The sequence below is a fragment of the Eleginops maclovinus genome, chromosome 22 (assembly GCF_036324505.1).
Source record: "Eleginops maclovinus isolate JMC-PN-2008 ecotype Puerto Natales chromosome 22, JC_Emac_rtc_rv5, whole genome shotgun sequence".
NCBI lineage: Eukaryota > Metazoa > Chordata > Actinopteri > Perciformes > Eleginopidae > Eleginops > Eleginops maclovinus.
The window spans coordinates 10,627,890-10,651,922 of record NC_086370.1 but is presented as its reverse complement, the minus strand read 5'-3'; the positions used below and the strand labels follow the sequence as shown (position 1 = coordinate 10,651,922).

At 45.3% G+C, this 24,033-nt stretch overlaps 1 protein-coding gene across 4 annotated transcripts in view; it reads right to left on the bottom strand.

Annotated features, from left to right (window-relative positions):
* LOC134858437 (non-structural maintenance of chromosomes element 4 homolog A-like) overlaps positions 1-23,898 on the bottom strand; it is a 65,346-nt gene extending 41,448 nt beyond the window's left edge. The window contains exons 1-11 of one of the 4 annotated variants that reach the window (XM_063874319.1): positions 11,440-11,716; positions 10,897-11,111; positions 10,700-10,780; positions 3,587-3,717; positions 2,532-2,680; positions 2,007-2,106; positions 1,769-1,859; positions 1,597-1,691; positions 1,459-1,507; positions 1,275-1,360; positions 1,021-1,157 (exon numbers count right to left, since the gene is read on the bottom strand). In XM_063874319.1, the coding sequence (XP_063730389.1) occupies positions 1,107-1,157; positions 1,275-1,360; positions 1,459-1,507; positions 1,597-1,691; positions 1,769-1,859; positions 2,007-2,106; positions 2,532-2,680; positions 3,587-3,717; positions 10,700-10,780; positions 10,897-11,089 (1,026 nt within the window). In that variant the 5' untranslated portion in view covers positions 11,090-11,111; positions 11,440-11,716 and the 3' untranslated portion in view covers positions 1,021-1,106. Of the gene's footprint in view, positions 1-1,020; positions 1,158-1,274; positions 1,361-1,458; positions 1,508-1,596; positions 1,692-1,768; positions 1,860-2,006; positions 2,107-2,531; positions 2,681-3,586; positions 3,718-10,699; positions 10,781-10,896; positions 11,112-11,439; positions 11,735-23,877 lie in introns of those variants that run through there. The other 3 variants (XM_063874318.1, XM_063874320.1, XM_063874317.1) reach the window with 3 other exon arrangements.
* Between the last annotated feature and the right edge of the window lie 135 nt (positions 23,899-24,033).

The following is a 24,033-nucleotide window of genomic DNA, read 5'->3' as shown; positions in this document are numbered from 1 at the left end:
AAACAATCACCTATTCTCCCCATCATGTACTGACCCGGCCTACTGTTTTGGTCGAACAGTGGTCTCGCGACGCTTGATGACCTTTACGAGGATGGAGTCTTTTCATCCTTTGAGTCCGTCAGTCAAATTCAACCTGCCCAACAGTCATCTCTTCCGTTTTTTCCAAGTCACGCACTTCATCCAAAAGCAATTTCCCAATTTTCTTAATCGCCCCCCCGAATCACCAATTGATCAATTTCTCACTCGACCCTGATCAAAAGCGCTTGGTTTCAGTTCTCTATGGCCAGATTTGTTCCCTGAGTCCGGACCCTATGGTACCTCTTAAGGAGCTCTGGGAGCGTGATCTAGGTAGCAACATTTCCGATGATCAATGGAGTGACGTTCTCAACCTAGTCCATACATCATCTAGCTGGCTAAAATATTCCCGGACCAGAGTGATGCCTGTAATGGATGCAATCAATCCCCAGCTGATGTTCTGGACTTGCCCGAAGCTGGACACATTTTGGTCTGACATATTTTGAACCATTGAACAGGCATTTAACACGAAGATAGACCCTTATCCTATGACTGCATTGTTCGGCTTCCCCCCCATCTGAGAATATGCCCACCACTATAGGCCGTGTCATTGCCTTCACCACTCTACTAGACCCTTTGTCTTTTGCCCCAGACTACTCCACTATATTTCCTTTTCTCTTACTGAAACTTTTTTTTTTTTCTCACCAGGATGACAATGTCTGCTATTATTTTCTTCCCTTACCGGATTCTTACAGTCTGTTTTTGCTTAACTTGACTTTATTCTTTTTATTTTTTACTTATGATTTCATCTGACTTCAGTTATTTTATTATCTGTGGCCTAACCATACCTGTGGGTGGAGGGTTGGGGGGTTGAAAATAAAAACTGAAACTGTAAAAAAAGGACTCTCTACAGACCCTGAAGTGATTATGGAGCATAACATCTTTCTCTTTTTATTTTCAAGGAGGTCCTTTGAAATGATGCACTCCCTTTTTTTTTTTTTTTAAGCACTTTTAATCGTAAAGATTGGCAAAAAAAAAACAAACAACAAATCTAAAAACAATAATCATCTAACAAAATATGGCAGGGTCCATTATTCAGGCTGAATCAGCTCATTTCTGATGTCGTAGGCCTCTTTTATTTCCTGGGTAAAAGAAAATAACAGTAGACAAAATAAAAATCACGATTATGACATAACAAAAAGAGTTAACATTTATTTTAGCCAGGTATATTCTTTGTTTTCAGGTGAAAATTTGCTAACCTTCCATAGTTTTGGGCTGATGGAGACAATACACTGTTTACGGATGCTTGATCCTCCAGCTTCCACCTCTCCCTCCTCCACTGGTGCTGAAAAACAAAGACACACACACAACACTGGTTGAATAATTTACCTAAACATATTTGTATTGGTCAGAATAATACATCAAAATGTTACATCTAGTTACCTATACAAGGTAATCTGTCACTATTCAAATACATCCTGGCCAGCCCATCCTGAAAGACAAACAGCATTTTCAAACTTGGTAATGGTCACCAAAGACAGAGAAGTTCAGTTTATCCAAACATCAGCTAAGGAAGCTCACCCGGATGAGAAAGGATGTGTGGAAAATGTTCTCAACTGTCCGGGAAAACGAGTTGGGGTCGATGACAAACTCATAATAGAAAATTGGTGATGTTGCTGTGGGAAGCACAGACACGTTAGCAAATAATAATTACACAATGAAGAAGTGTCATATAGGACGGCTTTAAACTCACGATCATCTTGGTAATACTTCTTCAGGTATCCCAGGATCCTTTCCACCTCTTTCTCTGTTGCTTCTTGATGGGAGTCTCCCATTTTCTTCAGCTAACAGAAAACATGTACATAACAATTAAGAATGCTCTGTTTTGAAAGATTATTGACTGAATATTTTACTTTTAAAGATGTATCATCTATCTGGCACTGGTTACTGCACATGAATCAGGCAAGTAAAGCCATTGTAGTATAAGTTACCTGAGTAGGCATCATCCTTTTCACTTCTTTAGTGGGGGCCTTCCTTTGCCGTTCTATCCTTTGCTTTGGAGAAGGCGGCTCTGCATGGAACGATCCCATCCTGATGAAATTATCGACAGTGAGGAAAGATTTACGGACAGAAAATAGAACCAGGAACAGTAAAAAGCCAGGAAAGACGCAATACTTGACCTCTATGAGCTGTGCTCATAGAGAACTCTAGATAGAGTCAGCCTCTGGGTCGCAATCTCCCTTTCACAATAAAAGCGGTCGACATAAACACTGCATCTCTGCTTATTAAAGAGCAATTCTACTTAAAACAAGGTAGTGGAACAACAGGAGTGAGGTAACTAAGTCTTGTGTTTTTGAAAACTGAAAGAGATCAGGTTATTTTCAGAAACGCTTGTTAATTTTCAACGCAAGACTTCAAATCAACAGCTTTTAATTTTAAGAACATTGTGTGATCCCTTCTGTTATTTCTAATAATAGTGATTCAGAATTGTTATTGGCGCCTGCTGAGGCACTCACATGTAGTGGAAGGAGGGGGCTGCCCTGAAACAGTTCTCTGCTCTCTGGGCCACTTTTTGCCAAGCATCCTGAGGCAGGTAGCCAAAAGCCGCTCCGTTTTGCTGCCCGTCTTCCCCATTGGTTAGTCGTTTCAGACCCATGTAGGACAGCTGACGGAGAAGAAAAAAATATCTCATGACAACATTTTCCGTTTTGTTATTCACATTACAAGCACATTGACCTTCTAGGGCTGCCCTGATTAGTCGATATATTACAATTATTTGTTTTCCCAAAAATGGTTTCAGTTTCAAGGGGCTAGTTATTATAACATCATGTTAAATTGTTCTACAATCGTGGTTGGTTGTTGCTAATGCCATACAACCCACAAATAGTGTCAAAGATAAACTTTTACATCACATATGAACCGAAACCTAACCGTCTTATTTATTAAGCAGCTTTCATATACTTGGATCAGTTGGGAAAGAGAGAGAATCTCTTATGCTGACACTTTGAGTCTCTTTACACAATTTCTTTGGTTAAGTCACTATGTTGTACACGAAACCAATTTCAATAAACTATTGCGTTTTTAAAAAAAACATCCTGTCAAAGACACACAAGTTCAGATTTACTTTAATGTGAGACTTTTCTATAACACAAGTGTCCTAGTTAATGCAGAGTCACATAATATTGACAAGATTTTATACATTCCACCTGTGAACTGGGACTTAAGTTTTTATTGCCATATCTACACTGTAGCTACTGTGCATACGACAAAAAAACCATGAACATTTCAGTGAACTGAATTTGTTTGGCCGTCACCCTTGAAATATATATTTGGAATACTTTGCAATTATTGACACAGAGTAAATGAAAAATAAACAAAGTCAAATTAAGTAACCATAATCCTGAATATTTATTAATTAAGAAAAGCTTTTTTATATATCTTTATATAAGCAACAATGTATCTGCCATGAAGGCAAGAGACCTGAAATGTTTACCTTCCACAGCAAACATTTAACCTGTATGAAACCATCATTTTATGTAGGCAGTAATAAAGTGTATAAATATAAACTCACAAGGTGTTCAGTGAAAGCCACTGAATCAAAAGAAGCACCCTCCGCGGAAAGTTGGCTGGCTTTCTCGTTGCCCAGGTCTGTGGTCACAACGAGGAGCTGAGCATCCAGAGCAGCTTCTCTCGGCTGCCGCACTGCCAGAAAACACGCAAAAATATAGTGTCAATTGTTTGAAATATACAGACGTGGACACAATTGTTGGTACCCTTCCGTTAAAAAAAGAAAAACTCCACAACGGTCACTGAAATAACTTGAAACTGACCAAAGTAATAACAAATAAAAATGTATTGAAAATTAACAAATGAAAATCAGACATTGCTTTTGAATTGTGGGTCAACAGAATCATTTCAAAAAACAAAATAATGAAACTGGCCTGGACAAAAATGATGGTACCCTCAAGTTAATATTTTGAGTGAATCACTGCAATCAAGCGATTTTTGTGACTCTCAATGAGACTTCTGCACCTGTGGACAGGTATTTTGGCCCACTCCTCCTTAACAGACTGCTCCAGCTGTCTCATGTTTGAAGGGTGCTTTCTCCAGACTGCATGTTTCAGCTCCTTCCACAGATGTTCAATAGGGTTTGGATCAGTGCTCATAGAAGGCCACTTCAGAATAGTCCAACGTTTTGTTCTGAGCCATCCTTGGGTGTTTTGGGTTATTATACTGTTGGAGGACCCATGACCTGCGCTTTCTGACACTGGGCAGCACATTTCGCTCCAGAATGACTTGATAGTCTGGAGATTTCATGATACCCTGCACAGATTCAACACACCCTGTGCCAGATGCAGCAAAGCAGCCCCAGAACATAACTGAGCGTCCTCCATGTTTCACAGTAGGTATAGTGTTCTTTTCTTTGTGTGCTTCATTTTTGCATCTGTAAACATAGAGCTCATGTGACTTGCCAAAAAGTTCCAGTTTTGTCTCATCTGTCCAAAGGACATTCTCCCAGAAGCTTTGTGGCTTGTCAACATGCATTGTGGCAAATTCCAGTCTCGCTTTTTTATGATTTGCTTTCAACAGCGGTGTCCTCCTCGGTCGTCTTCCATTAAGCCCACTTTGGCTCAAACAGCGGCGGATGGTGCGATCTGACACTGACGTACCTTGACCTTGGAGTTCACCTCTAATCTCTTTGGAAGTTGTTCAGGGTTCTTTGGTTACCATTCGTATTATCCGTCTCTTCAATTTGTCATCAATTTTCCTCTTGCTGCCACATCCAGGGAGGTTGGCTACAGTCCCATGGACCTTAAACTTCTGAATAATATGTGCAACTGTAGTCACAGGAGCATCAAGCTGTTTGGAAATGGTCATATAGCCTTTACCTTTAACATGCTTGTCTATAATTTTCTTTTTAATATTCTGAGACAACTCTCACCTTAGCTTTCTGTGTTCAGTGTGGTACACACCATAATACTAAACAGCACAGAGACTATTTTTCACCCTTTAAATAGGCAGATTGTCAGTCTTTTTTAGGGGTACCATCATTTTTGTCCAGGCCAGTTTCATTATTTTGTTTTTTTAAATGATTCTGTTGAACCACAATTCAAAAGCAATGTCTGATTTTCATTTGTTAATTTTCAATACATTTTTATTTATTATTACTTTTGTCAGTTTCAAGTTATTTCAGTGACCGTTGTGGGTTTTTCTTTCTTTAACGGAAGGGTACCAACAATTTTGTCCACGTCTGTAACATCACCGAGTACGTGTTTTGCAGGCATATTTATTTCAATGAAGATGCTAGTGTAAAGATGTTGCTCTGATGGAGAAATGTTTTTTGAATGAATATTCCTGCAGTCTATGTTGTGGTCACAGCAGTCTGCTGTGTTTTTCCTCCTCCTGGGTTTGCCACTCCCCCTGTCGGTCTCACTTCACACCTGGCCGTCATCTGCAATCATGCTCACCTGGTCGTCATCTCCAATCAACTCCCCTTCATAAACCCTTGGATTCCCTGCTGTCGGTGCCAGATCGTACTTCGCTCTACAGTGGTAATGATACGTACCCGGCTCCAGTTTACCTTGTTACCTTGTTACCTTGTTACCTCGCTACCGAACTCTCGTCTCTTGTTGCCTTTGACCACAACCTAACTCTGTTTCCCTCTGCCTGCAGTTATCCGGATCACGCACTCCAGCTCGCCTGCCTCACCCTCCCCCCGGCTTCCGCGTCCTCTACCTGCTCCTCCACCTCACTCAATAAACCCCCTTGCATCAATTCAACACCGTCTCTTGTCTGCTCTTGGGTTCAGAATCGTTATCATAACAGAACGATCTGGCCAAGATGGACCCAGCGGACATGGACAGCATCCGCGGAGCTCTCGCCGCCCAAGGCACTCAGGTTGCTGAGCACAGCCAAGCCCTCCGGGAAGCTATGGAAGCCTTTAAGAATCTCGCTACCCGAGTCACTCAGATGGGTGCGCAATTGGACTTACTAGCCCCCCTTACCACAGCGCCTCCACCGTCAGCTTCACCTCCGCCGGCCCCCACTCTCCCGACACACCTGCCACGAGCTCGTGAGCCTCTCATTCCTGCGCCTGAGCGCTACGCTGGGGACATGGGTATGTGCAGAGCCTTTTTGATCCAGTGTTCACTAGTTTTCAGTCAGCAGCCCCTCACCTATCCCACTGAAAAGGCTAAGATCGCCTACATTATGGGGTCACTTAAGGGTAACGCATTAGAGTGGGCTTCAGCATTATGGGACAGTGATTCCCCAGTCAACAATAATTTTGAGCTTTTTGTAGCCGAAATGAGGAAGGTTTTTGATCATCCAGTAGAGGGAGGGGACGCCGCCAAGCGGCTTATTTCCCTTCGTCAGAGCTCCCGCAGTGTAGCTGAGTTCTCCGTCGAGTTCCGGACCCATGCAGCCAGGTCGGGCTGGAACGACAGGTCACTATGTGGGCTTTTTCTTTCCGCTCTCAGCGAGTCAATTAAGGATGAGCTGGCTACTAGGGAGGAGTCTAACACTCTCGATGAACTGATCTCCCTTTCCATCCGGCTGGATAATCGTCTACGCGAGCGGCGTAGGGAGAGGACAGGCAGTTCCGTACCCCCGGCACTCGCTGCTTCCTATTCTCCTCACTTCCCGAGAGCTGCTCTCTCTGCCCCCGTGACACATGCAGTCACTGAAGAGGAGCCCATGCAGCTGGGGCGCACTCGTCTTACCCAAGCGGAGCGGCTTCATCGGATCAAGACCGGAGTGTGTCTGTACTGTGCGCTGCCCGGGCATCTCATCTCCACCTGTCCGTCACGACCAAAAGACAGGGCTCGGCAGTGAGACTCGGGGCCCTGCTGAGCCACGCCCCCTCCGTCCCCGTTCCTCACTATGCACGCTCACCGCTGGAGGCCACTCTGCTGTCCCTCGGTCATCCCTTTCCGGTATCGGCCCTTGTGGATTCGGGAGCGGATGAGAACTTCATCGACGCCGGCTTCGCGTCTCAGGTTGGCATTCAGTTGGAACAATTACCCTCTCCATTAAACGCTAATGCCTTAGATGGCCGCCACCTGGCCCTTGTTACTCACTGTACTAAGCCCCTGGAGTTAATTGTTTCTGGTAATCACCACGAGATGCTTCAGTTTCACGTCATCCGGTCTCCCCTTATTCCCCTGGTTCTGGGCCACCCCTGGCTCAAGCGGCACAATCCCCAATTTGACTGGTCTTCTGGCAAGGTGGTGAGTTGGAGCACTTTTTGTCACTCCACCTGCTTACAGTCTGCCCTGTTTCCAACAGAGGGAGGTGTCCCCTTGCCCCAGGAAACCCCCGACCTCTCCTTGGTCCCCCCCATCTATCATGACCTGGGAGAGGTGTTTAGTAAGTGTCGTGCACTCACCCTGCCTCCCCATCGCCCCTATGACTGTGCCATTGATCTCCTCCCCGGCGCCCCTTTGCCCAGTAGTCGCCTGTATAACTTGTCCCGTCCTGAGAGGGAGGCCATGGAGAAGTATATTAAGGATTCTCTTTCGGCTGGCCTCATGAGACCCTCCTCTTCTCCTGTTGGTGCAGGATTTTTTTTTGTTGCCAAGAAGGACAAGTCTCTTCGTCCATGTATTGATTTCAGGGGACTCAATAACATTACAGTCAAAAACAAGTATGCCTTGCCCCTCATCAGTTCCGCATTTGAGCCGCTGCAGGGTGCTACGGTCTTCTCTAAGTTGGATCTACGCAATGCCTACCACCTGGTGCGTATCCGGGAGGGCGATGAGTGGAAGACTGCTTTTAACACCCCCCTCGGCCACTTTGAGTACCTGGTCATGCCCTTCGGCCTCACTAACGCCCCTGCCGTGTTCCAGAACCTGGTAAACGATGTCCTCCGGGATTTTCTCAACCGCTCAGTTTTTGTCTATTTAGACGACATCCTTATTTTCTCTCGCAACCAGGAGGAACACTTCCAGCATGTCAGGCAAGTTCTTCAGCGGCTGTTGGAGAACAAATTATATGTGAAGGCCGAGAAGTGTGAGTTCAGTGTCACCTCTGTATCCTTCCTTGGGTTCATCATTGAGAGCGGGCAAGTGATGACCTGTCCCGAGAAGGTCAGTGCAGTGACAGACTGGCCCATTCCCGATTCCCGCAAGAAACTGCAGCAGTTCCTGGGATTTGCCAATTTCTACCGGAGGTTCATCCGTGATTACAGCAGGGTTGCAGCACCTCTCACCCGTCTCACCTCTCCTGCCCGCCCATTTGCCTGGACGCCTGAGGCGGAGACTGCCTTCTCTGGTCTTAAGAGACTTTTCTCGTCTGCCCCCATTCTTATCCAACCTGACCCCTCCAGGCAGTTCATCGTGGAGGTCGATGCGTCTGACACGGGGGTGGGGGCGGTCCTGTCCCAGCGCTCAGCTTCTGATGAGAAGATTCACCCCTGCGCCTTTTTCTCTCGCCGGCTGGTACCTGCTGAACGTAACTATGATGTTGGTAACCGCGAGCTGCTGGCTGTGAAACTGGCATTGGAGGAATGGCGGCACTGGCTTGAGGGGGCAGAACAGCCGTTCGTGGTTTGGACCGACCACAAGAATTTGTCATACATCCAGACAGCTAAGCGCTTGAATTCCCGCCAAGCCCGGTGGTCCCTGTTTTTTGGGCGGTTTAATTTCTCCCTCACCTACCGTCCCGGATCCCGTAACGTCAAACCTGACGCCCTCTCTCGTCAGTTTAACACTATGAACACACCGGCCTCCCCTGACACTATCCTCTCTCCTTCCTGCCTCAAGGTTGCTGCTGTCACCTGGGAGATAGAGTCCCTCATCCGGAAGGCCCAAGTCACCGAACCAGATCCGGGCAACGGCCCTCCTAACCGTTTCTTTGTCCCCAGTTCGGTTCGCTCTCAAGTTCTGGTGTGGGGCCACACATCGCGCTTTGCCTGTCACCCTGGCGTGGGCCGCACCCTGTCCCTCCTGAAGAGGCACTTTTGGTGGCCAGCGATGGACGCTGACACCCGGGCATTCGTGCTTGCCTGCACGGTGTGTGCTCGGGCCAAGTCCTCCCATCAACCTCCTGCTGGTCTGTTACGCCCTCTCCCTGTTCCTGGTCGGCCCTGGTCCCACATTGGCCTGGATTTTGTGACTGGTCTTCCCCCCTCTAAGGGCCACACTGTAATACTCACCGTTGTGGACAGATTTTCGAAGGCGGTTCACTTCATTGCGCTTCCTAAGCTCCCCACTGCCACAGAGACTGCCCAGCTGCTTGTGCAGCATGTCGTTCGCCTCCACGGGATTCCCGCTGACCTCGTCTCCGACCGTGGTCCCCAGTTCGTTTCCCAAGTGTGGAAGGCCTTCTGCCGAGCGCTGGGGGCCTCTGTCAGCCTGTCATCAGGGTACCAGCCGCAGACTAATGGGCAGGCTGAGAGAGCCAATCAGGACCTCGGAACCGCGCTGCGTTGTGTGGCTGCGCGCAACCCCTCGGCTTGGAGTGACCATCTCTCTTGGATCGAGTATGCCCACAATTCCATGTCCTGTGCTGCCACCGGCATGTCCCCGTTCGAATGCTCCCTGGGATACCAGCCACCCTTGTTTCCTGCTCAGGAGGATTACATCTCCGTCCCCTCGGTCCAGCACCATCTCCGCCGTTGTCGCAGGACGTGGAGGGACGCACGCACCGCTCTGCTGCGCTCCGCAGAGCAGAACCGGCGCATTGCTGATCGCCACCGGGCTCCCGCTCCTGCCTATCGGGTGGGTCAACAGGTGTGGTTGTCCTCTAGGGATCTCCCCTTACGAACTGGCTCCAAGAAGTTAACCCCTCGTTTTGTTGGCCCTTTCCCTATTATTTCCGTCATCAATCCCTCAGCGGTCACACTCAAGCTGCCTCCAGCCATGCACGTCCACCCCACCTTCCATGTCTCTCGTTTAAAGCCAGTCTCCACCAGTCCCCTCTCCCCCCCGGACGTTCCCCCCCCACCTCCCCGTTTGACTGACAACCACCCAGATTACACCGTCCGGCAGTTGCTGGACATTCGTCGTCGGGGCAGGGGGTATCAGTACCTCGTGGATTGGGAGGGTTATGGGCCAGAGGAAAGGAGCTGGGTTTCGCGGGGCCTCATCCTCGACCCCTCCCTCATCCGGGATTTTCATCGGGCTCACCCAGAGAGGCCTAGGCCGCCTGGAGGCGTCCATTGAGGGGAGGGTACTGTTGTGGTCACAGCAGTCTGCTGTGTTTTTCCTCCTCCTGGGTTTGCCACTCCCCCTGTCGGTCTCACTTCACACCTGGCCGTCATCTGCAATCATGCTCACCTGGTCGTCATCTCCAATCAACTCCCCTTCATAAACCCTTGGATTCCCTGCTGTCGGTGCCAGATCGTACTTCGCTCTACAGTGGTAATGATACGTACCCGGCTCCAGTTTACCTTGTTACCTTGTTACCTTGTTACCTCGCTACCGAACTCTCGTCTCTTGTTGCCTTTGACCACAACCTAACTCTGTTTCCCTCTGCCTGCAGTTATCCGGATCACGCACTCCAGCTCGCCTGCCTCACCCTCCCCCCGGCTTCCGCGTCCTCTACCTGCTCCTCCACCTCACTCAATAAACCCCCTTGCATCAATTCAACACCGTCTCTTGTCTGCTCTTGGGTTCAGAATCGTTATCATAACAGTCTAGTCATGGGACAGGCTTGCAATATTTTGTGGTTGTGTCACACTTACCATCTTGAAAAAGTTTGTTTGCCTTTTCCAAAACTTCTGTGAGCTTATTGTTGGAAGCACTCAGCATGTCTTCCCTATTTTCTGGGGGGGGGACGAGAAGGAAATACATCAATGACATGACAACAGAATAAACAACAACAACAACAACCACTTAGGCTGTCAGCCTATCATGCCTTGCCAGATCTTCTGTTACTCACTTTGCACTGAGAGGATGAGTTCTCTGTACTTGCTCCGTATTTCTCTCCGGGTACCCGGCGAATCCTCTTTATGTTGCATGTCAGCTGAGCTGAGGCCACAACCAGAACCACTGCTGTCCCCATCACTTTGCGGCTGGGCTGGAGAGGCATTCTGCCGGGGATCTTCCTCATCACCACTTCTGGCCCTTTTCATGATCCGTCACTTAGTGGAGTAGCTGATTTGTGAGGAGAAACGCAAAACATGATCAATATATAAAAAGTACCTTTCTGCTTGTGAACGTTAAAGATCATAAACTACCTTGAGACGACAACAATTTTAATTGGGTAATTTTAAGTTGTATAACCTTATTTTGCGTCGACCAACACAATTAATATAGTGCAGTCGACTCCCCGGTGTCTCACTGTATACATGCTAGAAACTAACCACCGATAACGTTAGCTAGTGCAAAGGACAGCAGTTTCTATTAAACGTTGCATTAAACCTTAACTAAGCATCGCATTGGTGTTACATCAAGTAGAATAGAACGTGGTTAACAAACATACCAAAGATCCTGAAATGTTTTTTAAAACACAAACTCTGATCCGCTACCGTGCAAGCCAGAAGCTAACTTTTCCCAGAACGGCGGCTAACACGGAGTACGTGTTCAGTGCGTATTTGGTCTGATCCATGGTCTCAACGAAGTTAGGTTCGCATTGGTTCTTCACTAATCGGAAAAACGGTCAGGGGAAAGGGAAATTCTGGTTCTCTGAATTGGGTGCCTTTTGAGTCCCCCAAGTTTTCAAAGATTTTAAATGAACGTAAACTACAAAATGTATTTTAAAGCAATGAATTAATGGAACAGGGTGTTTTGCATTACAATGTAAAACTAAATATGTATATAGAATATATATATATAAATATTTTTAAAGAATTGGTTGTATACATATATATTTTGTTTTTAAAGAATTGGTTGTATATATATATATATATATATATATTGTTTTGTAAGAATTGGTTGTCTTTGTAGCAGACAACAGACATATTTGCATGTCCTTACTAAGCATCCTTACATATTCATTGAATATGAAACAACTACAAATGGCCAATTATACCAAAATGTTGCTGCTTATATAATCATATGCTTGTCTACTTTAACTGATACAAAAAAAATCTGAAAAAGTACATGAATTATGTATTAAACTACAATATTGACACACGTTCCCCAGTTTGTTTCAACCCCGTCACACCATACCATTAACCCCCCTATTTAAATAATGGATCAGTCTATGTGACATCTGCATTTGGGGAATGACATCAAACAAGTCTTTTGGAAGAAAAGGTGGCAAAGAAAGGCAAGTGTCATTATCTTTGCTTACCTATATTTCATTTCTGTATTGTCAGATTGAGATTGTCAACCTCAACATTTCAACTAGGAATTATTGATAGCAAACAATTGTTTCGGAAAAAATAGTTCTGCTAAATATTACAATTTGATGATGTCCTTCAATTCGATGGGGTGCTATATCCTAGCTCAACAAGGACGTATGGCTACTTTTTGTCAAGAACTTCAACCCCTTAACATTCAACCCGGTCACAGGGTTGAACTTTTGACAGGGTTGAATGTTTGACATTTCTTAAATGGTAGGCTTTAATGTGAACTGTCTGTAATCATTCTTACAAGGGACATCCGATTATTGAGGTTCAACAATTAACTTAACTATATTTTTGAATCATAGCCAAACAGACTCCAAGTTGTCTGTGACGGGGTTGAACTCAAAACTATGAAAATTCCTAATTATTGGGATTTTATGCCTGAGGTGGGAAAATGTGTCTTCTTAAAGGTTTAAGTAGTCCACTACCAGATGTAATGATCAGAAATGCAATATTTGGGGGGCGCTACTGAGCGATAAATGGAGTAAGACCTCTTTCTCTGGGCTCCTGCAGAATCTTTAATAATTCCATATTTTAACGACACTTATATTTCAAACTGTGCGTAAAACGCTCAGAACGTATCACTAATGAGTTACAGCGCAGTCAACAGGAAAATATCTCGGTGTATATGGCGTCAAATCTACGAAAACACAAGTACGACGCCTCGTCTAAAGCAAGGCCCAACTCCTCCTCGGCAAAAAGTCCAGTGAACTCCAGCCAAACTCAACCTATACCAGCCAGCTTACCCGTGGACATCGCATCGGTTAAAGCGGACATACTCGCCTCCCTAAAGGCAGACATTTCATGCGTAATAAGAGCGGAATTGAAAAGTGCCCTGGCAGATTATTTTGAAGCGTTAAGGAAGGATATGCAGGTGCTGAGAGCTGAAATTGCTAACAGCACAACCGCTATCCACACCGAAATTGAGTGCGTTAAAGCTGATGTGAAAGCCGTGGGAGGATGGATTGTCAACATGGTCGGACGAAGTTGTAACTGTACAAATTACGGTAACAGACCTCCGGAAGCAAGTACAAGTCTTACAAGAAAGGTGTGAGGACATGGAGGGAAGGATGTTTGCATCCATTAAGTGGATACAAACATTGTACTCTAACCCACAAGCTACTGTTAAAGTAAATGGGTCAGTATCTGACCGATTTGCATTAGAACGTGGATGCAGACAGGGCTGCTCTCTATCGCCCCTGCTATTCGATATCAGTATTGAACCATTGGCACAGTTAATCAGAAACGACTATGACATAAAGGGACTAACAACAATTGATGAAGAACATAAGTAGTCATTATACGCAGATGATGTGGCTCAGGCTATAAAGTAAATGTAGGTAAAACAATGGCAATGGACTTGAGGGGAAGAATCCCACAAACTGTAAAACTCCAGAGTGGGTTCAAGTGGCCTAAAGATGGCATTAAATACCTGGGTATACAAATTCGCCCGTTGTTAAAAAGTATATATATGATGTAAATTACAAAAGAATAATCCAGAACATCAGTAAGGATTTAGATCGGTGGACAATACTTCCCCTGTCTCTGCTGGGCCGTATCGAGACTGTAGGTATGAATGTGTTGCCAAGGCTTCTCTATCCATTTCAAATGTTACCTGTGGACATCCTTAAATCTACATTTGACAAGTTAGACAGGCTCATTTCAAGATTTATATGGCAGAAAAAGCGACCAACAATTAGACTTAAAACATTACAATTATCCAAGTTACATGGAAGGCTCGAACTTCTGAATCTACAATGTTATTTTTGGGCTGTACAGTTAAAACCTTTAACAACATGGATCCAGGATCTTACACGATGGCTTAATATTGAAAAAACTTTGTGTGTGAGACCTTTGGAGACATTACCTTTCCCAGACACCCCCTTAAGGGAAATTCCAATGGGTGAATGGACTATAGTCACACTTAACAATTGGAGGAAAATAAAATCATCATTTGGACTACCTAGAGCCATCTCAGCACTTTCCAATATCGGGTTTATAAAGGATTTTGTACCCTCCCATATAGATGCAGGATTTAGACAATGGTCAGCAAAGGGACTCACTAATCTATACCAACTCCATAAGGACAGTTACCTAAAATCATTTGATCAGTTAAAAGAGGAATTCAAACTTCCCGCCACCGACTTTTTTTTAGATATTTGCAATTGAGGAACTTTCTGACAAAACATAAAGAATGGAATAAAGTCTTGGTCCCCTCTCCAATTGAAGAGTTCTTGATAAAATTACAAACAGGAAATGGAGATAAGAGAGTTATATGCCATCTTTACCAAATATTTTTAGGCATGACTATGAATAATACACTACAGATAAAAGGGAAATGGGAAATTGAAATGAATACAGACATACCACAGGATGTGTGGGAAGAAATATGTACTGAAGCACATCTAGTTACCAATTCTAGTTCATGGAGGGAATTTAAATGGAAGGTATTTACAAGATTTTTCTGGACTCCAGAATTAGTAGCATGTAGTGTTGTCCAGTTGAGTGTTCAGGAAGTTTATGTCCGCATTACCCCGCTAACTCCGTAAATGAGGTTAGTTAGCCATAGCAGCTAGCCTTGCCATGCGGAGCACTTGGCAGCACAGCCTGTATTAATGTATAACGCTATCACCCATTAAGTGTAGGGCTAATGTAAGCATTATTATGTACACTACAGTTATTATATAGAATCGTGTGCATTCCTGTACTTTGTTATGTGTGTATGTAAGAGACATATAGGCTGAAGATGAGCAGCACGGTGTGTTAGAGTGTGTGTGTGTTGCAGAGGGGGTGGTTCACCTGGGAGTGGGCGTGTGTGCGTGCGGAAGTGTGTGTGCGTAAAGGTGGGCACTCACCGGTGACGCAGATGAGAGAGAGAGAGAGAGAGAGAGAGTCAGGGTTGGGAGTAGCCGTAATTTTTGTTGACCGCTACCGCTACTCATTCATTCATTTATCCATCCTTGCTGCGCTGTGATAGCTCTGTGCTTTCAATAAATGCACCTAAGCATATTTGGATCTCAGCGTGTCTTTGTCATGGTCTACTGTGGCGCGTCATAAATCTACGTACCTGAGGACCCAAACCTCATAGACTCTCAGCGGCTAAAAGGTTTGTGTTTGGAAGCCGCAACATTTGTCAACAAAAAACAGGCGTTTAATGAAAATCATCAAGCCGCATCAAAGAACCAAGTCGTCCCGCACCGACTAGCCCGAGAACAAAGGAGCCACAGCTAAGTGCCACACCACGCCAAACATTTACCTGGGAACAGGTAGGCCTGAACCTGTTAATGTTTGTGGATTAAGGAATCCGCTTCGATTGGAATGCATTGAGTCAAATGAGGACAATGTATTAAATGGATACGCTGGTTGCATTGGCGCATTGATGGTGGCGCATATTCTCCGTGCTTTAATGGATTGTGATGTCGGGACTTTGTGGCATGTGGCGGCTGATGTTGTCTAAAGACCTACTGCTTGTTGAAATGCTTGGATCGAATCCGCTCTGTCAATAAATTTAAATGCAATGTCTATGGATGGATTTGAATACGCTCTTGAATGAAATGTGATTGTGTTGCTTCATACAAAAATACAATCTAACGAAAATGAGTCAAATAAACGCTGATGCTGAATGTTCAAACATGGAACGTGAAAAGAGGGAAATCAAACTGACGGCCAAAGCAATGGAAAATAAAATCGAACGGTTGCAGCATGAGCGCAAAAGTGCCGTTAATAAAATCAAAGAGCTTATTCCGCAAATAAAAGCGCACATGAAATCAAAAGAAAATGTAACTGAAATCCCCTCACAACTGAATAACTTGAATGCACTGTGTAAAAAGGCCACTGACCTGCACAACGAAGTATTGCAACTTCTTCCTGATGATGAACATAAAAAACAAAAGGAGTGGTTTTCTAGCATTATGGATTACAGTGATGCATTCAAGGAACAAGTGGAAAAATGGATAAAGGAAAATCCGCATGAAAACTCAAATGAATTACCACTACAGACAAATACTTCTGAGCAACCAACAAAGGAAATAAATTATGCAGAACAAATTCCTGTCGAAAAAAGTAAGGATTTGTCTGTTGCTGACCCTCCAGTACCTGTTTCCACTGGACAAGATCCTCAGGATGAACTACAGCCCTGTGACAGCATCTCAAATGCAACCAAGAAATCACGCTCACATCATTCCTCATCCTTGGCTTCACGCTCATCTGCTCGCTTAAAAACGGAAACAAATCTTGCAATTTTGGCAACAAAACAAAAGGCATTAAAGGAAAAACATGCATTGGATGAAGAGGAGTTAAAGCTACGCAAAAGAAGAGAACAGCTTTTACTGGAGAATGAAATCGCTGAGGAAATGGCAAAACTAAGTGTTATAAAATCACAAAGCAGTGTTGGCAGTAAATCAAAGTCAAAGGTTTCAGATGGGATGAACTTATACTATGAAAAGACATGCTCAAAACAACAACTTAACATCAATGTTATGGAATTTGTCCCATCACTGCCAGTTAAACTAAAATCCAATGCAATTGAAACCACACAGACAGTTGTGAAGCCTAAAGTCACTCACTTACCTGACATAAAACATCTCCCAGGTCCTTCTTACCTGCTCCAACGTTATCTAACCACTCCTGAAGATCCTGTGACCAATGTTACACAAACTGATGCATCACAAAATGACAGTGTGCTGGACATAATGAGAAAACAAAATGAAATTTCAACACTCTTGATGCAACAACAATGCCTCTCAGCACTCCCAAAAAGGGAAATTCCCATTTTCGATGGTAACCCACTCAAATACCATTCGTTTATTAAAGCATTTGAAAATGGAGTTGAGCGAAACACCAGTAACAACTGTGACAGACTCTACTTCCTTGAACAATACACCAAAGGGCATGCAAAGGGACTAGTGAGGAGCTGTCAGCACATTGAGTCGAGCAGAGGATATGTGAAGGCGAAGGCTCTATTGAAAGAGCACTATGGCAATGAGCAAAAGGTGGCAGCAGCATACATGGAGAGAGCTTTGTCATGGCCCACTATTAAAACAGAAGATGTGAAAGCCCTCCAGGAGTACGGCCTCTTTCTGCGTGGATGCTGCAACGCTTTGGAGGATGTGCAGTATTTAAGTGATCTGGACACACCCACAAACATGGTGGAAATCATTAAAAAACTGCCGTACAAACTCCGAGACCGCTGGAGGTGCGACGCATGTGACCTGCAGGAAAGGTACAATAGGAGAGCAAGGTTTGTGGATATTGCCAACTTTGTTGAAAAACAGGTAAAAATCTTGACAGACCCTGTGTTTGGAAACATTCAGGACACTGTTATAACAACTAAACAAATGAATCACAAACCTCCCCCTCGCTCCAGCATCAGAGGAACCAGCTTCGCTACCACAGTGAATCGTGTGGAGAGAACAGCTCAACCTGTGAAAGCTACATACATAAAACCACCAGCCAAGAAGATCTGTCCCTGCTGCACCGGAGGACACACATTGGATGTGTGTGCGCGGTTGGAAAAAATGGCACACAAAGAGAAAATTGACTTCCTGAAGGAAAATGGTGCTTGTTTTCGCTGCCTGTGTATAGGACACATAAGCAAAAATTGCCAAAGGAAGATTTCCTGCTCGAAGTGTGGCCTAAGACATCCAACTGTGCTCCATAAGGATAGTGTGGCAACGGCAGAACCAGCTGAGAGAAGCATCCAGGTTACAGTGGACGACACCTTGGTTTCCAGTGGGCTTACAGGGGCTGGTGAGATGGATTGCAAGCTTCCTATCGTGCCGATTCAAGTGAAGGCGAAGAAGGGCAATAAAATCATTCTCACATACGCCTTTTTGGACCAGGGAAGTACTGCGGTGTTCTGTACTGAGAGTCTGAAGCAGAAGCTCAATTTGTCTGGGAAGAGAGCCAACATTCTTCTCAGGACCATGGGGCAGGAGAAGGTGGTCAGTAGCTACATTGTGCCAGAGCTGGAGGTGGCAGCACTTGAAGATGACAGCTTCATTGAGTTGCCAAAAGCGTATACTCAGTTGTCAATGCCAGTCCACAAAGCAAACATACCCACAAATAAGGATCTGACAAGGTGGCCATATTTAAAACACATCTCCTTACCACAGATTGAGGCTGGAATTGAGTTGCTGATTGGAACGAATGTTCCACGAGCCATGGAACCGCTGGAAGTTATCCGCAGTGAGCACAATGGACCCTACGCTATAAGGACGGCACTGGGCTGGACGGTAAATGGACCACTGACAGGAAACGGTGGAGAGGCCAATTACTGTGAGCAGCCAGTAACTGTGAACCGTGTGTCCATTGTAAATCTGGATGAACTGTGGCAACAGCAATTTAAGATGGACTTTCCAGAATCTGCTGTGGAGGAACAAGTGGGTCTGTCCAGGGAAGACCTGAGGTTCATGGACATGGTCACAAAGTCAGCCAAACATGTCAATGGTCACTATCAGGTCGCCCTGCCTTTGAAAAATCCAAACGTCAGCATGCCAAATAACAGGAAAGTGGTGGAACAGCGTCAAAACCATCTGAAGAGGAGGCTCCAGAGGGATCCAGTGTTTTACAGGGAGTATAACACCTTTATTAACGATCTACTTGGTAAAGGTTATGCTGAAAAGGTTCCTGATGCAGAGCTGGAAAGAAGTGATGGCAGGGTCTGGTACATACCGCACCATGGTGTCTACCACCCGACAAAGGGAAAGCTCAGAGTTGTTTTTGATTGTGGTGCCAGTTACAAAGGACAATCTCTGAATGAAGAGCTGTTGCAAGGGCCCGATCTAACCAGCTCACTGATTGGAGTTGTGACCAGGTTCAGGAGGGAACCTGTGGTCATCATGGCTGACATAGAAGCTATGTTTCACCAGGTGCAAGTGCCCCCAGATGATGCTGATCTGCTGCGATTCCTCTGGTGGTCACAAGGAGACTTGAACCAAGCACCATGTGAATACAGGATGAAGGTACATCTTTTCGGAGCTACATCCTCCCCTAGCTGCGCCAACTTTTCCCTCAGGAAATGTGCAGAGGATTTTGGACATGAGCATAAGGAGGAGACAGTGGACAAGCTGCAGCACTGCTTTTATGTGGACGATTGTTTGGTGGCAGTTGCAACAGAGGAGGAGGCACTGATCCTCTGTCATGAGCTCATGTCTCTGTGCGCTAAAGGGGGATTCTGTTTGACCAAGTGGCACAGTAACAGATCTGAAGTGCTCAAGACCATCCCAGAGCCCCGCAGAGCTAAAGGCATGGAGCAGTTGGACCTGGACCGGGAGTTTGTGCCCATTGAGAGAGTGCTGGGTGTAGAGTGGTGTATCAAGTCAGACACCTTTAAATTCAAAATTGTATGGAAGGACAGACCACTCAACCGCAGAGGCATCCTTTCAACTGTAAGCTCCATTTATGACCCTCTGGGCATGTTAAGTCCCCTTGTTCTGACAGCAAAAAGGATCTTGAGGGATTTGTGCAGAAGAGGAGTTGGTTGGGATGATCCCATACCAGAGACTGTCTCCAAAGAGTGGCTTAAGTGGGTGCAAGGGCTCCACCTACTGGACAACTTTGAGTTGCCCAGATGTCTAAAACCTCTGGAGTTTGGAGATGTTATTACTGCACAACTACACCATTTCTGCGATGCTTCTGAGGAAGGCTATGGTACAGTCACTTACCTGCTGTTACAGAATGGCCTGTGAACCCTGAGCCTGTGAGTTATCTCCCCCAGGACGATCCAGAGGTGAAGAAAACTGCTGTTGTCAATGCTGTACAAGCTGAAGAGGATCCCACTACTCACCTGATCCATCATTATTCCTCGTGGATCCGATTAAAGAAAGCTGTGGCGTGGTGGCTGAAATACAAGGAATGGTTGTCGTCCTGTATCAGGAAGAGAAAAAGGCTAATAGCCAATCAGAGTGAAGAGAGCATGCAGCAACAGAGAATGATGGAGCAGGAAAGGTGCACATTTAAAGGTGCAGCTGTTCTGGGAGCTCCTACAGTGGAGGACATTGACAAGGCTGAGCTGGCCATAATTCAGTTTTGCCAGAAGAGAAAGTTTTTTGAGGAGCTCTCGTGTCTGGAAAAGGGACAAAATGTCAAGAAAAATAGTCACCTGCACAAATTGTGTCCAAGGCTGGAGGATGGAGTCTTGCGTGTGGGAGGACGGCTTAGCAAAGCAGCACTGCCTTTGGAGTCTAAGCATCCTATCATTCTGGCAAAAGACCTTCATATTTCTACCCTGCTGCTGAGAAATATACATCAAGAGGTAGGACACAGCGGCCGCAACCACATGTTGTCCAAGCTCAGGGAGAAATACTGGATGACAGGAGCAAGTACTGCCATTAGGAGAGTTCTGTCCAAGTGCACCATCTGCAGAAGACTTAATGCCACTCCAGTTTGCCAGCAGATGGCAGACTTGCCCACAGACCGACTCAAGCCTGATGAACCTCCATTCACATGTGTAGGGGTTGATTATTTTGGACCCATCGAAGTGAGGAGCAGGAGGAGTACAGTGAAGAGGTATGGTGTCCTATTTACCTGTCTTGTATTGAGAGCTATTCACATCGAGGTGGCACCTTCTCTGGACACTGACTCCTTCATAAATGCACTAAGGCGTTTTATAGCCAGAAGAGGACAGGTCCGTGAGCTGCGCTCTGATAATGGGACAAATTTTGTGGGTGCAGAACGTGAGCTAAAAACAACGATTGCGCAGTGGAACCAGGCACAGGTGCATGATGTGTTACTTCAAAAGGGCATTAAGTGGACGTTCAACCCCCCTGCTGGATCACATCATGGAGGAGTGTGGGAAAGGCTTATTAGATCGGTGAGGAAAGTCCTGAACTCCACTCTCAAAGTACAACGCTTGGATGAGGAGGGACTCCACACAGTTCTTTGCGAAGTGGAAGCCATTATTAACAGCAGGCCCATCACCAAGGCCTCCACAGATCCTAACGACCTGGAAGCACTGACGCCGAACCATCTGTTACTGCTTAAAACCCAGCCTTCATTACCACCTGGAGAGTTCCAAGCAGCAGACCTGTACGCACAGAGAAGATGGAGACAAGTCCAGTACATATCTGATCTGTTCTGGAAGCGCTGGACAAAGGAGTACCTGCCTCTGTTACAGGAACGACAGAGATGGACTGGAGTCCAGAGAAACCTTGTCGCAGGAGATCTAGTTTTGCTAATGGACAGTACTGCACCTCGTAATTCTTGGATTATGGGACGTGTCTTGCAAACTTTTCCAGATCGCAAGGGATTTGTGCGTCAAATTCGGATTAAGACAAGAACCAGTTGCTTGGACAGACCCATATCCAAGGTGTGTTTGTTGCTGGAGAAGGAGGAGGCAGCATGAGGACGTTGCTGACCTCTATATGGACTTTGTGTTTTCGGACGTCAGATGGACTTTGCACTAATCGGTCATAACGACCAGAAGAAGGAATATTCGTTGTAATGACTTTTCATGGACTTGAGCAATTTATTAGAGATTTTTGCATTATCGTTGAAATTGATATGATGATTTATTATGTCTCCTATTGTGTTTTGAAATGTGAATTATTATGTGAGACCTAATAATTAGGGGCTGGTGTGTAAGAGACATATAGGCTGAAGATGAGCAGCACGGTGTGTTAGAGTGTGTGTGTGTTGCAGAGGGGGTGGTTCACCTGGGAGTGGGCGTGTGTGCGTGCGGAAGTGTGTGTGCGTAAAGGTGGGCACTCACCGGTGACGCAGATGAGAGAGAGAGAGAGAGAGAGAGTCAGGGTTGGGAGTAGCCGTAATTTTTGTTGACCGCTACCGCTACTCATTCATTCATTTATCCATCCTTGCTGCGCTGTGATAGCTCTGTGCTTTCAATAAATGCACCTAAGCATATTTGGATCTCAGCGTGTCTTTGTCATGGTCTACTGTGGCGCGTCATAAATCTACGTACCTGAGGACCCAAACCTCATAGACTCTCAGCGGCTAAAAGGTTTGTGTTTGGAAGCCGCAACAGTGTATGTTATAATAGTTAGGCCTCGTGTAATAGCATATGTCGATGCTATGCTGTTGCGGCTTTTGGCCAATAGAGGGCGGCATAGGCCAGCCAATTGTGCCTTTTCTTAATGTAGATGACAACTGTATCATCCCTCTACATTACCTGTTTACTGATTCCTGCTTCATCTTTATGTTACAGAGACCACAACACACACACACACACACACACACACACACACACACACACACACACACACACACACACACACACACACACACACACACACACACACACACACACATTTACACATAAACCCACACGAAAGAACACACCCTGTATAACACGCTAACCCCTACCAAACCTACATCAATGTTCAGTTCATCACCCTGTGATAAAGTCTGTTAAAGTTGGAACTGCCTGTGGACAGCCGTTCTTCCTCACAAGTCGTTCGACCCTTCTTACAGAGGATAGGAAATCAAGCTGCAGCACAACCACACTGATACAGTTGATGAAAAAATGGAAAAACAATATGCAAAAGTGTATTAAAGGTATGAATACGTTTGTGTAAGCTGCTGGAACTGAAATAAAAACTAAGTTCAACAAAAAAAGAAATGCAATATTTTACGGGGTTTAACAAATAAAATAAAAAGCTCAAAGGTCACCAAATTCAGAGAATCACCCTACTACTATCACTACAACAGATTGTTGTAAATGTGAAGAATTTCTGTTCACACATATTGTGACAGGCAGAGCTAGATTGTGTAAAATAAATCAATCAATCTGTACTTGTGACCAACTGTCACTAGTTGCACGTCTGTGGGTCATGACTAAGTAATGGGTCTTTTTATGCTCACACATGCATCCTTGTTCTCTGCCTTTCAGGGATGAGCACAACAATTTTTAATATTTAATGCACAAGGTTAAACCCAGGTTTTCCCAACCATCATTTGAATACAAATGACAGCAATAGGTCATGGATGGCTGCATGGATGGAGTTCTAGACTTCTCTTTTTCCCCCCTTTTATTATTCAAAGTCTTAAAATCAGTAAAAGCTTGAATTAAACTATAATGTGTTAACAAGAGTGATGTAGTCTACAAAGTAAATTCTCTTTTTAAGTAACACATCTAGGACTTCTGGTGGGGTAAAATGGAGTAGGCAGTGTGGAGTCTAGCTCCCGTGACTTTTATTCATTTACTATTTCAAACCCCTATAGTTTTGCCTTTGGCCATCGCCAAATAGATTCCACTCTGAACACTTTGATGCTGGATTATGGCTTAAAAACAACCGAAATCGGGCAAGAAGGAGCAGTCTGCCAAGGGCGAACTCGCGGCGTCAACTGGCGGTGACTTCAACATGGCGATCTTGGCTAGTCAACTGGAAGAACACCGGAATCCTATCTCTGCGGATTTGAAGGATTTGAAGCCAAACTAGACTGCATTCATTCAATTAATTCGCTTGAATCCAACGCTAACGAACAAGACCGACGCATACAAAGTTTGGAATCGATGTGTGCAAAGCTAGCTGAGCATAATACCAAGCTACAAGATAAGCTCACAGACATCGCTTCTCGCAGCCGCCGTAACAATATCAGGATCGCTGGCCTACCTGACTCCATCGAAGGGCCTCAACCTTCCATCTTCTCCTCTGAGCTTCTGTCTGAGGTCCTTGGTGACGGCGTTCTTGAGTCACCACGGACAGAGCACACCGTACACTCTCCAACAAGCCAGGACCGGGTCAGAGACCGAGACCCGTGGTCATCAG